Genomic DNA, 16,213 nt, shown 5'->3' with positions numbered 1-16,213 from the left:
CCCCCGCCGGCTCTAAAGCTGAGAACCGAGTAATCAAACACCGCTGATCACTCAGTTCTCAGTGCTCCCTGAGCAGAGAGCTGGTGACTGTCAGTCTCTGGCTCTCTACTCTAAACCAACCCCCCCCCACGCTCACTGAAACACTGGGCTGTGGAGGGGGCAGGAGCAGCCGGCTCAGACTCTCAACGGCTCGCTGAGAGGCTGAGCTGGGTGCTGTGGGCGGATCACGACCATATGGTTGTGATCTCTCCCCAGCCTGGACGAGCAAAACATTCTGCACTGCTGTGATCTACAGGAGTAGTACAGCCAAACAACCAATAAATCTATCACACAACTTGTCCCTCTGCTCCTGTTTGGCATTACTTGCGACAATTGATAAATGTTCCCATTTAGGTTGTTAACTCACCCTAAAGGGCCTCCAGACACCTGTCCAAGGGCCTCCAGGCACCCCCTCATCTAGTCCAGTATCTCCCTTGTAACCCCTCCCCCATCCAAGGACCTTTGCTACACCAACCACCATTTCCTATTCAATGGCCTCCTCTGCACTCCCCTCCAGTCCAAGGCTTCCTCTCCACTCCCCTCCTAGTTCAAGGCCTCCTCGACAGCCCCCCAATTTCAGAGGCTCCTCTGCACCCTGCCCTCCGAATTCAGGGCCTTTGCCACACCAGCCACACTTTTCAAGTCAGTCCCCTATTTAATGCTGACAGGGGGTGAGTAGAGGAGAGCCGATAAGTGGTTCTCCTGACAGGGGGATCTGCTCTGTGTAGTGATAATCAGTGTAGTGATCATCAGTTTAGCTCCATCAGCGATGCCCACCAGTGCCCACCTGTGATGCCCACCAATGATGCCAATCAGTGCCAATCAGCTATGCCAATCAGTGCTCATCAGTGCCACCTCATCTGTGCCCATCAGTGAAGGAGAAAACAACATTTTATAACAGAAACGAAGAAAACGTTTTTTTTTTTCCGTTCTCTTTTTATTTGTTTAGCAAAAAATAAATACCCAGTGGTGATTAAATACCACCTAAAGAAAGCTTGATCTGTCTCAAAAAAATGGTAAAAGTTTTGTTTGGGTACAGCTTGCATGACCGTGCAATTGTCATTGAAAGTGCGACAGCGTTGAAAGCTAAAAATTGGCCTGGGCAGAAAGGGGGTGAAAGTGCCCAGTATTGAAGTGTTTTCTCTGCATTAAGATGAATGACCTTCTCTGCTTCAGGATCCCCCCCCCCCTTATTCTTACCTGAGCCCAATCCGATCCAGTGATGTGCACAAGAGCAGCGGCTCTGGACGCTGTCTCCCTCCTCATTGGGCAGATTGATAGCCAATGGCTCCCGCTGCTGTCAACCAAATGCTGTGACAAGCAAGCAGGGGGTGGGGCCAAGCCGCCCGCTCCGTGTCAATAGATGCAGACAGGGCAGCTCGGTTGTGAGCCAGCACTGGTGCCCCCATGGAAAGCGGCTTTCCATGTGGGCACTCACCGAAGAGGAGGAGACTGGAACACCGGTGGGGGACCCCAGAAGAAGAGGATCAGGGCTACTCTGTGCAATATTATTGCACAGAGCAGGTAAGTATAGCATGTTTTTTTTTATTTAAAATTAAAAAAAAAAATGCTTTAATGTCACTTTTTTGATGATGTTTTATTTATTTCTTTTTTTTACTAACAAGCCTGGTTTATTTTCCACATCCAATAACAAATGTCAAATGTGAAAATCCACGCATGAGGGGAATGCACCAAATTCTGCTTTAAACTAATATGGCCCCAGAGAAAAAATTCTACTTTTCTTCAGTAGGAGGATATCTGTGTTATAAAGAAATAAAAACATACATAAGACAATCCATTTAAAACCATAGTAGTGGTATGCTGCAATACATCAAAAAGTATTAAACAGTCATATGTTGATTGCTCTGCTTACTTATAAGCAAGTTATTCCAGCTGAGAAACAAACACACAGCAAGAAAAAACTGTATGAAACGCTGTGCATGCCCCCAAAATAATTGCATTTGATCGGAGCCTCCGTGGAAAACATAAAAAGTAATTTGAAGCTTCGAGATCAAATTTAGGAAAAAAGATGTGCTTGCAATTTGTTTCTGTCCCTCTACAAGTAAAATAAGCCAGATAAAGGCTCCTTAGCTTCACTGACGGCACTAGGCAGACAAACCTTGAACAGGAACTATTTCCCTCTTTAACCTTCTTGTCAAAGAGACTTAAGAGCTGTTAGCCAAGTGGAACACATGCCAATTTGGCACTAATATGCAGAGACCTATATTGATTTGTAGCATACTTAGCTTTGCATCAAATCTGCTCACAGTGCCGGTAATATATCCTACGTGTACAACTTCCAAATGGAGGGATACTTTAAAGTGGTTGTCAAGGCTCAAGGTTTTTTACCTTCATGCATTTTATGCATGAAAGTAAAAAACCTTCTGTGCGCATCTTGATCCAGCAATGTGCACAAGAGCAGTAGCTCTCCTGAGCTCTCTTCCTCTTCATTGGCTGAAACAGCAGCAGGAGCCATTGGTTTGCGCTACTGTTAATCACTGCCGCCGAGCCAATGAGGAGAGAGTGGGGGCGGGGCTGTGCCACACTCTGTGTGTGAATAGACACACAAAGCAGCAGCTTGGGAGCGAGGCTGCTCTGATGCCTGCATAGCAAGCTGCTTTCTATTGGGGCACCCGGCAGGAGGGAGGGGCCAGGAGCGCCAGCAAGGGACCCGAGAAGAGGAGGATCTGGGCTGCTCTGTGCAAAACTATTACACAGCACATGTAAGAAAAACAGGTTTGTTATTTAAAAAAAAAAAAAAAACTGCCTTTAATACCACTTTAAAGCTGAACTTTAGGCAGATATAATTCTTTTTTATGCAAGCAGTACAAGTAACTGACTTGGTATCAGCCTCTTGCAGTCCCTGTACAGCAGAGCTCAGAGGTTTTGGAGGGGGGCAGAAACATTACCAAGGTGTGCCATACCAGGCCAACTTTCTGAGATAGAAAGAAAGACATCTTCGAGCACAAAGTATTGAGATGATGGACATACCCCTGTCACACCCCCACTTATGCAAACCATTTATATGCCAAAACGTATTGCCTAAACTCCAAAATGTTTTTTTTTTCCTAAAATTACTTTTCCATTATACTGGTAAATTAGATAATTAAGCGATAGGATAAAGATTTTATTGAGGAATAACACTTTTGGTTAAAGCGGTTGTAAAGCTTTTTTTTTTTTTTTTTTTTATTAATACAATGACAAACATGTTATACTTGCCTGCTTTGTGTAATGATTTGCACAGAGCAGTCCTGATCCTCCTGGCACTTCCTCTTTAGCCAGTGCCCACCATAGAAAGCCACATTCTATGGGGGCACTCGTGCGGGCTCGCCCTGAGCCGCACTGTTTGCATCTATTGACACACACTGCGTGACTCGGCCTTGCCCCTGCCACAGAATTTGATTGCCAGCGGCGGGAGCCAATGGCTCCCATTTCTATTAGTCTGTCCTGTGAGAAAGGAGAGAGCCGCTGCTCTCATGCACAGCTCTGGATCGAGATCAGACTCAGGCCCTCGGGCTCAGGGGGGGGGGTGATGGGAGCATCCCGTGACACAGAAGGTTTTGTTTTACCTTAAAGTGGAGGTCCACCCACAGCTGCAAAAATTAAAAGCCAGCAGCTACACATACTGCAGCTGCTGGCTTTTGATAATAGGACGCTTACCTGTCCTGGAATCCAGCGGTGTCGGCACCGCATGTTTCCATCAGCTGCCATTGCGGGTAAGCTGCCATTGCGGGTAAGGGAACTCGGCAGTGTAGTCTTACGACTTCACGCCAGGAACCCTACTGCACATGCGTGAGGCTCCACTGCTCTCTCCTACTGGTTCGGCGGCAGGGGGAGAAGGAGGGAGCCCCAGCGATGACGTCAATGACCGCGGCCTGGACTCCCGGAAGTGGTATCAGGATACCTGTGAAAGACAGGTATCTGCTCCACTCCCCCTCGAAAGGTGCCAAATGTGGCACCGAAAGGGGGGGAGCAGGCAAATGAGTGCAAGTTCCACTTTTGGGTGAAACTCTGCTTTAATGCATAGAAAGCATTAAGGTAAAAACCTTTAGACTTTAGAACCACTTTAAATTGAACATTTCCATAGATTTCTGTACATCAGACCAAAAAAGAGACAACTAAGGTGGTATGGAGGACAGAGGGATTGAGTTCCAAATGGGGACATTCCCACCAATAATGGACAGTTGGAAGGTATAGGTGTATTGCAGTACAAGGTGCATAGTGATAGGTGGAGAGAGCAGATTGACAGAGAGAGGAGCTCAACTGTCCAGTCACAAGGTGAAGGTGGGAAGGAGACCTACAAGTGAAAAGCAGTCTGCTCCCCCGCCAGGTAGGATTATGCTGTGTGGCAGAGCTGGGCAGCCCAACCCTGGGAAGAGGCCTTGGAGCCAGTTTTGGCCGGTTTGGAAGGCAATGCCTTATAAAAGTAGGTACCAGTTCTAGCCTTGATATTGGAAATATTAGAGGAAAGAAAAGAGCCTTTCTTAACCTTTGAAGCAGTTGTCCTACTCGTAGAGACGCAAGCCTTCTTCTGGGAGAGCAGACTATTCTTACCCCATGTGATCTTCTTTATGTACTTATCAAAAAGGTGTTCAGCTTCAAAGGGTAACCACTCAAGGTATTTCTTCATTAAAGTTCAAATGACCAGCATTTAAGCCAAAGAATACTGTGCATGTGGATGGGGAGAAAACCACCCTTGAGATCTGACGCAGTGTATCTATAAGGTAAGTATATATATGGGTGAGGCCAGTCTCCATATAAGAAAGACCCTACCAGTTAGTGGATTGGGAAAATCTTGGCAGGTTTAGGTAACTAAAGGAACCGCATACTGAACCTCTATGGATGCTGCAGTGCTAAACAACAGCATACATCGTCAATAAGTGTAGCTATGGTAGCCTTCAGCCTGGCTGAAATCTCAGTTACAGATGTGTCATCTTTATCCAGTTCCTAAAAAGGAGAGATATCTCAAGTACCACCTCCTCCTCATGTAACATGACTGTTCTCAAGGGCAAAATCAAAGATTAAATTCAGGAGGGGAAGTCAAAGGGGCACAGCTGTTACCCCTGCTATATATGGCCTCAATAGGGCTGGAAATTATGGTAGAAAATTATTATCTAGATAGAAAAGCGGGAAGCTGCTATTTTCCACTCTCTCGTGTGAAAAGACTGACTGTTGACAGAACACCAAAACACCTATATGAGCTTGTTGGATATTACATTACAAAACAATGGGTATCAATATCATCTTGCTTCTTCCTCCCCGTTCACAAGAGTTTGGAGTATCTCTGAGATAATTTGTATTCTTTTAGCCAAAAGAACGTTTGTGAGGTCAGGCTCTGATGTTGGATGAGAAGATCTGGCTCACAGTCGGCATTCCAATTTATCCCAAAGGTGTTCAATGGGTTCAGGGCTCTGTGTAAGCCACCCAAATTTCTCCACTCCAAACTCATGAAACTATGACTTTATGGAGCTGGCTTTGTGCACAGGAGCAAAGTCATGCTGAAACAGAAATCCCATCTCCTGCCACTACTACAGATCCCTTCAAATTTTAGAGACAGTCTTTAATAATGGCCACAACATGCTTTATAAATGTAATATAGATGATGGATACAAACCTGCATGTACTACTCTTCTGCATGATGTCAGCTCTGTGGAATCCAGAAAGTTTACAGAAACCGTCATTACTATATACTACAGGCCAGTCCACAATCTGTGCATTCCCCAGTAAGAAACTTGATTCTGGAGAGAGAGGGAAAAAATAACATCAGTATAAATACATTGCATTTATCAAAAACATAACCAGCTCTTACAAACTGGCATAAACAATCCTGAAACAATAGTTATTATTAGTGCCAAAAGGAGATCGGGCTTTATGGGCTGGCGTATGGCAATGCACCTGCACTGCAGAGCAGCATTCCCAAAAGGGTTAGGTGTGGTTATGCAAGTGATGGAGAGTTTATAAAGTTACATTATATCGCAGGTGGTCAGTTTTTCTGTCATCGTCTCTAATACAATATGATGTTTACCCTAACTACTGAGATCCCCATTCTCTACATGTACATTTATTACCATAGGGAATGTCAACCATCTGAACTTTTCTACTGTCTACAGTATATACCTGTTTTGCCCAGTATCAGTATATGTAATATAATACTAACAGCAGTGCAGAAAAGAGGATCGGTTTTGATCTTATTATCACAGTTGATATTGAAATAAGAACTTTCCATATATTTCTCTACATTTCTCTATGCATACTGTGCTGTCTGTCACCCTGATATAGTTGAGGGGGTCGGCACAGACACAAAATTATATGAACTAGTAAATGAGAATTATAGACTAATGCATGTTTTTCACTGTAAATATGAAAGACACAAGCTTAAATGTAATTAATTTTAACATGTATAGATTTTTTAAAATTACTTATCCACTTTGAGTTATGAACATAAATATAGTCATACATACAAAGCATCGATCCCATTTTAGCAGTCTGCTCAAAGTTTGTCTTAACCACTTCCATACCGGGCACTTTCACCCCCTTCCTGCCCAGGCCAATTTTCAGCTTTCAATTACAGCAACGCTATACCCATATACATTTTTTATCTTTTTTTTTTCACACAAATAGAGCTTTCTCTTGGTGGTATTTAATCACCACTGGGTTTTTGTTTTTTGTTTTTTTAAATAAATGAAAATAGACTGAAAATTTTGAAAAAAACATGTTTTTCTTTGTTTCTGTTATAAAATTTTGCAAATAAATCATCTTTCTTCATAAATGTAGTCCCGATTGTATTCTGCTACATTTTTTGGTGAGAATAACCCATATCAGTGTATATTATTATATATATTATTATATATAATATATTATTATATATATATTTAGTCTGTAGGAAAGTTAGAGTCCACAAACTATGGCATATATATATATATATATATATATATATATATATATATATATATATATATAATGGCCATCTCATTTCTTGAGGAAAATACCAGAACAGTACAAACATTCCCCAAATTACCCCTTTTTGGAAAGTAGAAATTCCAAGGTATTTAGTAAGAGGCATGGCAAATTTTTTTAAGTTATAATTTTTTGTCACTATTTTTTGAAAATTAAGAAATTAAAAGAAGAAAAAAAAATCTATTTTTTTTTTTTTTTTTACTTACTGTCACCAGTGCAGAAAAGCATATTATAATTTTCTTTTTTGTGATTTGTTTTTCAATACAGTGTTACCATAAGTATATTAGTATGTAGTATACGATTTCTTTTAGTGTTTTTTTTTTTTTTTACATATTATGATTGTTTATACCAGTGAATTACACTGGTATAAGCAACCATTTTTACCGAATAAAAATGATTCATTCAGTGTGTTTTGTTGTGATTAGCTGTGATTAGTCACAGCTAATCACATGGTACAGATGGGCTGTGATTGGCCCTGTATGTACCATGTGATCACTGTGACCAATCACAGCTAGCAACACAATTGTACACAATGAATGGCATGAAAGGAAGCCATCCATTGTTAATAATTGTCACAGCGATCACATGGTACCGGTAGCAAGCAGTTACACTAATCAGTTATCGGCTGTGTACGATGGACACAGCTGGTAACAGATCACGTCGCAGCGGCGCGATCTGGGAGGACATCACCTGATGTCCAACCGGAACGTCGAAAGTACCGCTGTCATTTTGCTATAGGCTGTCCGGGTGGGAACTGGTTAACTACTCTCTTATCTCATTAGAAGTCTATCACACAAGGTCTATTTGACTGAAAATAAAAGTCAACTTTCTGCTGATATGAAACATCCACAATACTCCTGGTAGCTAACGATCATAAGGAAGATTGGAAACCTGATTTTTTTTTTGCACAATTGATAACAAGTCTTGTTTTCTCAATGCTGATATGTTCTCTACTAAATCAGGAGTGAATTTTAATGAGATACCCACTTTAAACTAGATGTAAACCCTAGCTGGAAAGCACTATTTATCATAAACAATCACCATTTGTTTTTTCTTATGCATTTTTTATTTTTCAAAAAAATTGGGTAAAATACAACAGAAGTACACATTGCTACATAATGTCATTTACAATAAATCCAAGCGTATGTTTGACAAAGTGTAAAATAACATAAAGAAGAGAAATGCAATATTTAGATCTCCTGATACAGTATGTCACAGAATTATGCATGATTAATGTACCAAAAAACATAGGGGTTGATTTACTAAAACTAGAGAGTGCAAAATCTGGTGCAGAACCCAATCAGCTTCCAGGTTTTTCTGTCAAAGCTTAATTCAACAAGCTAAAGTTAGAAGCTAATTGGCCACCATGCTACCAAATAAGTAAAGCAAGTAAAGTAAATCAAACCCATAGTATACTCATGTTAACAGTCATACCAATCCTGGAGGTTCAGAAGGTACATAAAGCAAAACCTGATCACAGTCGATTGTTATTCAATAAAATTCACATTTTGATTGATGAATTTGTTGATCTTGATCCCTTAATGAAATTCCCAAATAACATATGGACTGTATGACAAGAGTCTAACCACTTGATCTCTGGAATGTTTTACCTCCTTCATGACCAGACCATTGTTTGTCATTCACCACTGGGATTTTTTTTTTTATTATATAAAATGAAAAAAAAATTTAAAAAAAAAAGAATATTTACTACTTTTTTTTATAAAATCAAATCAATTTTCTTCATAAATTCAGGCCAAGATGTACTCTGCTACATGTCTTTACCATTAAGTGTATTTTAATTGGGCTGTGTGAAAATGTTGGCGTCTACAAACTATAGTATATATATATTGGAATTTACGCAGCTTTTAGGCAGCTTTTTTAAAAGTGCTAAAATGCCAGGACAGTACTAACTGTTGGAAGAACAACATGTAATGTAAAGTACAGCGAACTATATATAGTGTATGCATTATACCTATCTATCCAGCAGGTGACACTGTAGTGTGTATCTATGGTAATGTAGTTAGAGGAAGTGTTATCTCTCTAAGTTTATGTAGTTGTATGCTCCTTGTTCCTGTTACTGTCTACATGATGTAAAGCCATGATAAAGACATTCTCCATAAAAGTAAAGCTGTTTGCTGTATCCAAGAAGCTTCTATTGCATGATTTCAACACTCTGCATAATAGGTTATGGACCCAGTCATTGGAGAGGATACCCCAGTGCACCCAGGCATACCCAGACACCCCCAGCTGCATCCAGGCACTGGGGAGGATACTGCAAGTCTGTGAGTACTGTATGCAAGCAGCGGAATGATGGCAAGCGGTTTAGATGTGAAGTTTGCGAATGCAAAGCTGAAAAATGCCAATTACCAGCTATGGAAGTTTAAATTAGAAATGCTTTTAAGCATGGATGACTTGTGGCAAGTGCTAAATACAGACAGACCCACAAACGGAGAGACTGAGGCATGGGATAGGAAGGATAGACAAGCAAAAGCGATTACAAGCTTGTTAGTGGAAGATGACCAGCTTATCCACATAAGAACAGAGAAAACAGCCAAAGGTATGTAGACTTCATTACAAAAACTGCATGAGCATTCAAGCCTCAATAGTAAGCTGTTTTACTAAGAAAGCTTAACAAGATGAGACTAGAAGGAGGACAGAAAATGTGTCACCACGTGAAAGCTATGCTATACAGCAAAAATAACCATATTGTTGGCCTGCTCCTCTGCAGCCTTCCAGAGACATATACTGCTCTTATTAACGCTTTAGAAAGCAGATCCAAGCAGGAGCTGACACTGGAATATGTCAAAGGCAAATTAATTGATGAATATGACAGAAGGAAAGAAAATATGCATCATGATGACAAAGCTCCAAGATGTACAAAGGCACAAAGCCCAACACAGAAAGCAGAGCCTGTTTTTGCTATAAAAGGACCGGTCACTTAAAAAAGGACTGTTCTATCTGGGAAGCTGAGCAGCGAAAGCTAGAGCTATCCACAAAAGAAAAAGAGTCAAAGCAGTCACAAAGGAACCTGCAGACACATCATGGTGTGGCACCTTTAAAGTGAGACAAGCCACGCGGCTAGTGCATAGACTCAGGTGCAACAAGCCACATGACTAGCGATGAGACCTTATTAACAAACATTGATTACAGTGCAAAAGACAAAGTTTTCCTAGCAAACGGGAAAAGCATAACGTCAGAGGGTAAAGGCCAGGGCTTCTTGAACTGCATTACACCACAAGGAGGTCATGACAGTATCCTTGTAAAGAAAGTGCTGTATGTTCCAGAACTAGAAGGCAGCCTTCTATCAGTGAAAAGTCTTGCAAACAATGGTCTTAAAGTTAAGTTTCAGGGTGATGAATGCATAATTCACAAAAATAAGCGATTCCTCGCAAAAGGAAAACTGGATGATCACCTATACAGGCTCATCACCACAGACCAGCAAGCCAATATAGTCTCTAATGACCTACACAGCAAATATATTTACTTATGACACAGGCGGCTGGGGCACAGAAGTCCAGATGCTATACAGGACATTATAAAGAGAGGCTTATCAAAAGATTTGACAACAGCGTCTTGCAAAGTGCTCATGAAATGCAAGAGCTGTATTGAAACAAAAGCCATGCGTGCTCCCCTTCCACAGGCTTCTCTGAGAAAAACCACCCACCCCCTGCAGCTCATATGCAGTCCAATGAAAACTCCCACATCAGGCGTGAACAGATATCTACTGACGGTCATTGATGATTATTCCAGGTACACAACTGCTTATCTGATGAAACACAAGAATGAAACATCAGAGAAACTGCAAGAGTTCACTGCCATGTCTAGCAACAAATTTCAACGCAAACCAATAATAATACGCACCGACAATGGGAGAGAATACATAAGTAAAGAAGTGGCCTCATACCTGAAGAGACAAGGAATAGTACACGAGACAACCACACCATACACTCCTGAACAAAACAGTGTAGCAAAAAAGAAAAATCTCACTCTTATAGAAATGGCCAGGTGCATGTTGTCGGATGCCAACCTACCTCACAAGTACTGGGGAGAAGCAGTCATGACTGCAACCTACCTACAGAACAGACTACCCTCAAGAGCCATTAAAAGTACTTCATTCAAAAAGGGCCATTTATTTAAAGCCTAGCATAGGGCACATCAGAGTGTTTAGATATAAAGCATATGCCTATATTCCAAGTGAAAAGCGATCCAAGCTGGGAGAACAGAGCCATAGAGGGCATTCTAGTAGGCTACAGTGAGCAAACAAAGGGTTACAGAATCCTACACCCAAAGACTGACAAAGTGACAATAAGCCATAGTGTTTACTTTGATGAGAGCCCATCATCAGAAACACCAATCCCTAAAGCTGTGAAGCGAATATGCCAAGAAAACCAGAAGAAATGGTCGACCAAAACGAACCTGTACAGGAGTCAGAACAAGAGATGGACCTCACAATGCCTAAATCAAGTTCCCCACCTGATCCTGCTGAACTGTCTGAAAGCAGAAGATCCACTCAGGCTACAAAACGGATACCAACCCGCAAGCTGTCATACACTGTCAAAACACACAGCATACTTGAACCAACATCCTGAGAAGACATAGAAAAACTGCCAAAATGTGAAGCCAATAAATAGACAAAAGCAGCAGAAGAAGAATTAAAGTCACTTCAAGAAAATAAATCCTGGACACTCAGAGCTCCCTCCTAACCGCAAAACTATAGTAACTAAGTGGACTTTCAAAGTAAAGTCAGACGCAGAAGTGAATATCCACAAATACAAAGCCAGACTAGTTTCCAAGGGTTACTCCCAGAAATTTAGTGAAGATTATGATGAAACATTCGCTCCCATAGTAAAACACTCCACCATCAGAGTGCTTCTTAGCATTGCAGCCAGGAAGGGCATGCATGTCAAACACCTAGATGTTAAAACTGCTTTCCTATATGGCCACATTAAGGAAGATCTCTACATGGAGCCACCACCAGGGTTTGAGCAAGGAGACAATCTTGTGTGTAAACTTCAGAAGAGCATCTACGGTCTTAAGCAATCTGCAAGGATGTGGAATGAGAAAGTGAATGAAGTACTTACCAGAGAGCCTAGGTGTGTGCACAGGGTGTGCCAGGTGTGCCTGGGCACACACTAATCACCCTGTGCTGCGCAGATTTTCTCTGCTGCTTGGCTGCAGAGAAAGGGACTGGGGAATCTCTGTCCTCATTCCCTTTCTCTGTCTCAAAAGTGAGAATTCAGGGGTCTGTTTAGACCCCTGATATTTCACCAAAGTCCCCCCAATGGGGCTAAAAACAATAATAATTATTGTAAAAAAATACAATTGTAAAAAAGTAATAATAAAAATAAATAAATAAATAATAAAAAAAACTGACACCAATCTCTGCCCTACTGACATCGTCCATTGCCCTACTGCTATTTTATATATATATATATATATATATATATATATATATATATATATATATATATATATATATACACACACACACACAAGCATGTGTTTGAACTTTGGGGTGCACACCCTAATACAGTAGGCTGCGCACACCTATGCCAGAGAGGGATTCTCAGAGTAAAGCAGACCCCTGTCTCTACTCCAAGAATCAAGAAGACAGATGGATATACATCCTTATCTATGTTTGATGACATTATAACTTGTTTTGAACAAGAAGGGGATTACAATCAGACAATTTTGAAATCAAAGAGCTAGGGAACAAATAGAGAGAGAGAAAAAGATGGAAGTTATCTTCTCAACCAAATCTCAGAAAATCTCCGAAATCTTGAAACAATTCCATATGTAGGATGCAAAGGAAGCAAAAACTCCTATGGAACCAGGCTATCAAAAGAGCAATGAAGCAGAAAACTTGCTACCCAACAATCACATGTATTGCGGAGCAATCTGTAAGCTGCTATATGTTGCCACTTAGACAAGAACAGACATAGCCGCAGCAGTGGGCATACTATGCAGGAAAGTCTCAGCTTCCTGTCAGCGTGACTGGAACGTGATAAAGAGTGATGCAGTACCTCAAAGGAACAATTCAGATGAAGTTATGGTTACTGGCAACATCAGATCCAAAACTGGTCGGATATGTGGATGCTGATTGGGCTGGGGACTGCACAGACCGCAAATCCAGTATGGGGAAGGAACCATAAGTTGGTCTAGTCGAAAGCAAGCAACTGTTGCTCTATCTTCAACTGAAGCAAAGTACATTGCAGCAGCACACACTTGTCAAGAAGCGGATGGATTTGTCAACTTTTTGTGGACATTGCGATAAACATGTGAAAACCAAATTCCATTTTTGAAGACAACTAGGGATGTATAAAGCTTACGCAATCAGAAAGGGTCCATCCTAGGACCAAACACATCGAGGTCAAGTATCACCTACTGAGGAACAATCAAGAGCAAGGTGTTATTGACATTCAATACTGCCCGTCAGAGGAGATGACTGCTGATTAACGATGAGTTCCGGCGTGTTCGCACAGCCCACGTGCAGAGCCTGCCAGGAAGTAGGTACTGCGCTAATCACAGGCAGTGAGACATTGTCCCGATGCGCGGCTGCAGAGATCGGGAAATGTCTCACTGCCTGTGATTAACGCAGCGCAGTGCCGACTTCCTGGCGGGCTCTGCACGTGGGCTGTGCGAACACGCCGGAACTCATCCTTACTGCTGATGCACTCACCAAGCCTTTGTTGAAGGAACGTCATAGTTTTTTCCAGAAGAAGCTGAATGTAATTTGACAAAGCACATGCTGTTGAAAAGGGGTGTTGGAAGAACAACAACATATAATGTTAATTACTGCGAACTATATATAGTGGTAATGTATTTAGGGGAAGTGTTCTCTTTCTAAGTGTATGTAGTTGTATGCTCCTTGTTCCTGTTTCTGTCTACATGATGTAAAGCCATGATAAAGATATTCGCCATAAAAGTAAAGCCGTTTGCTGTATTCAAGAAGCTTCTAGTGCATGATTTCAATACTCTGCATAATACTAACAGCCTCTAAATGACCCTTTTTGGAAAATAGACACCCCAAAGTATTTGCTAAAAGGCATGCTGAGTCCATGGAAGATTTTATTTTTTGCCAAAAGTTTTTGAAAAAAAGTACAAAAAAAATGTATATTGTATATACCGTATATATATATATTTATGGTCGGAGCCCTATGTCCGATATGGACATAGATAACACTTATAGTAAAGATAAGACTTACCATCGGAAATAGACCTAAAAGTGTGGACTTACCATATGAAATGGACCTGAAAGTGTGCCTTGGTCTAATGGCCGGTATGCCAAAATAAGGGGGCATACCCTGGTTTAAGAAATGATTATTCTGTAAGAGAAATGAATGAAATGAATAGTTGAGAAATGCTATGAAATGGGGATGGGAGGGTGGGTATCGCGCACAGGAAACCGACAAGCACCACAGGTGAGCGGGCTGCTTAAATACCCCCCGGGCTCCTCCCATAAATTCAGGCCACCATACTGGCCTTCCTACTTATGGTCGGAGCCCTATGTCCGATATGGACATAGATAACACTTATAGTAAAGATAAGACTTACCATCGGAAATAGACCTAAAAGTGTGGACTTACCATATGAAATGGACCTGAAAGTGTGCCTTGGTCTAATGGCCGGTATGCCAAAATAAGGGGGCAAAAACATTCAGGTAGGGTTATAATTTTATTGGTTTTCAGTTATTTATTGAGCCAATTTGGAGAATGCCTGTGCCATCTCTGTTTGTGGATTGGGGATGTACCGGGCGAAGCAGGCTGATTTCCACCTGCCTAGTCTTTTGATGATGTGATCTGGCACCCCGTGGCGGGACGCCGCGGAGGCTGCTCCGATGCGGAAAGAGTGTCCGGAATACTGACTAGGGTTAAGGTGAAGATTGCGGAGAAGTATCCTTATGTGACTCACAAACTGAGAGGCGTTTAAGGGTTTGACTGGGAATGGTAGAAGGGGACTGCTGTCTGGTTGCTCAGGCAGGAGAGATAGGAGTCGGTTGAGTACAGCGACTGGACACCAGCTGTTGTTGGTTCTGTAGAGGTGGATGTTCACTCCCGAGCCCGTTTGCTGGGTTTTAGAGACCTCGAGGTGCAGGATAAAGTGGTCTTGGTGTCGAAGCAAGTGTCGTCTGCATAGTACTAGGTCTGTGGGTTTGTTAGAGGTGAATTCGCCAGGCCGCAAGAACCCATAGTAAGCTAAATATATGGCTGCTTGTAAGACCGTGCTGGGGAGCAGACCGAATGGCGATGTAGCCAAAATATTTGACATGTCCCTAAAGATGGGCCCTGTGATGGGCAAGCGCTTAGTGCTGATGACTGGTTGTTGTTTCTGTATTCCCCTTAGGATGGCTCGTATAGCGTGAGATGAGAACAGTGACGATTTCGTCGGGTCTTTAAGTGCCATGAAATGTTGAATGCCGGCTAGGTATAACCGGATGGTGTTGTAGGATAAGGCCAGCTGCGTGTGGCAGTGTGCCGTGAAGGCCAGTACCTGTTTGATATCTGTTGGTTCTTTGCGGCAGGACGTGAGGAATTTATTAAAAGCCTTCCAAGCTGTCTGGTAGGCTTTGAGTGTGTTGCGGGAGAGGGAATTATTTATGAGTTGCGTAGCTCCGTGTAGATGTTGAACTAGTCCAGGGTCAGTTGTGACCAGACGGGGATAGGGGCCGACATTGGATCGGCATCGGGAACCTGTTTGAAAAAGGAGGGATAATTGAAACGTGATAGTGCGTCAGCTGCTGAGTTGTATCTGCCGGGTATAAATTCACAGTGTATGTTGAACTGATGTTGTAAAGACAGTTGTACCAACCTGCGCAGGAAGGACATGACTGCTAGGGACTTGGACCTGCCTCTGTTGATGATGTCTGCCGTGGCTTGGTTGTCGGTGGTGAAGACTACGGTTTGTCCTGTCCAGTGGTGGCCCCAGAGTTGTGCGGCTGCCACTATGGGATAAAGCTCAAAGAGGGCAGATGTTTGGGAAAAGCCGGGTATCAACAGTATCTGTTGAGGCCAGGGTCCTGAAAACCAATGATGGCCAAAAATTGCCGCGAAACCTGTGGAGGCTGCAGCGTCAGTCACCACCTGGGGTGAATGGATCGAAACCATAGGTATAAATAGAGATATGCCATTCCAGGCGGACAAGAATTCCTCCCACATTGATAGGTCCGCTATAGCTGCGGAGTCTAATTTCAAAATCTGATCAGGGTCTTGAGTTTCTG

At 42.1% G+C, this 16,213-nt stretch overlaps 1 protein-coding gene across 2 annotated transcripts in view; it reads right to left on the bottom strand.

Moving 5' to 3' along the window:
- The window catches only part of KCNH5 (potassium voltage-gated channel subfamily H member 5), a 550,163-nt gene that overhangs the window by 410,431 nt on the left and 123,519 nt on the right, over positions 1–16,213 (bottom strand). For both annotated transcript variants that reach the window (XM_073610317.1, XM_073610318.1), the window contains exon 2: positions 5,654–5,777. In XM_073610317.1, the coding sequence (XP_073466418.1) occupies positions 5,654–5,777 (124 nt within the window). The remainder of the gene's footprint in view (positions 1–5,653; positions 5,778–16,213) is intronic.

The sequence above is a fragment of the Aquarana catesbeiana genome, linkage group LG13, assembly GCF_042186555.1.
Source record: "Aquarana catesbeiana isolate 2022-GZ linkage group LG13, ASM4218655v1, whole genome shotgun sequence".
Taxonomy (NCBI): domain Eukaryota; kingdom Metazoa; phylum Chordata; class Amphibia; order Anura; family Ranidae; genus Aquarana; species Aquarana catesbeiana.
The sequence above is the reverse complement of the archived record's forward strand: the minus strand, read 5'-3'. Positions and strand labels throughout refer to the sequence as shown.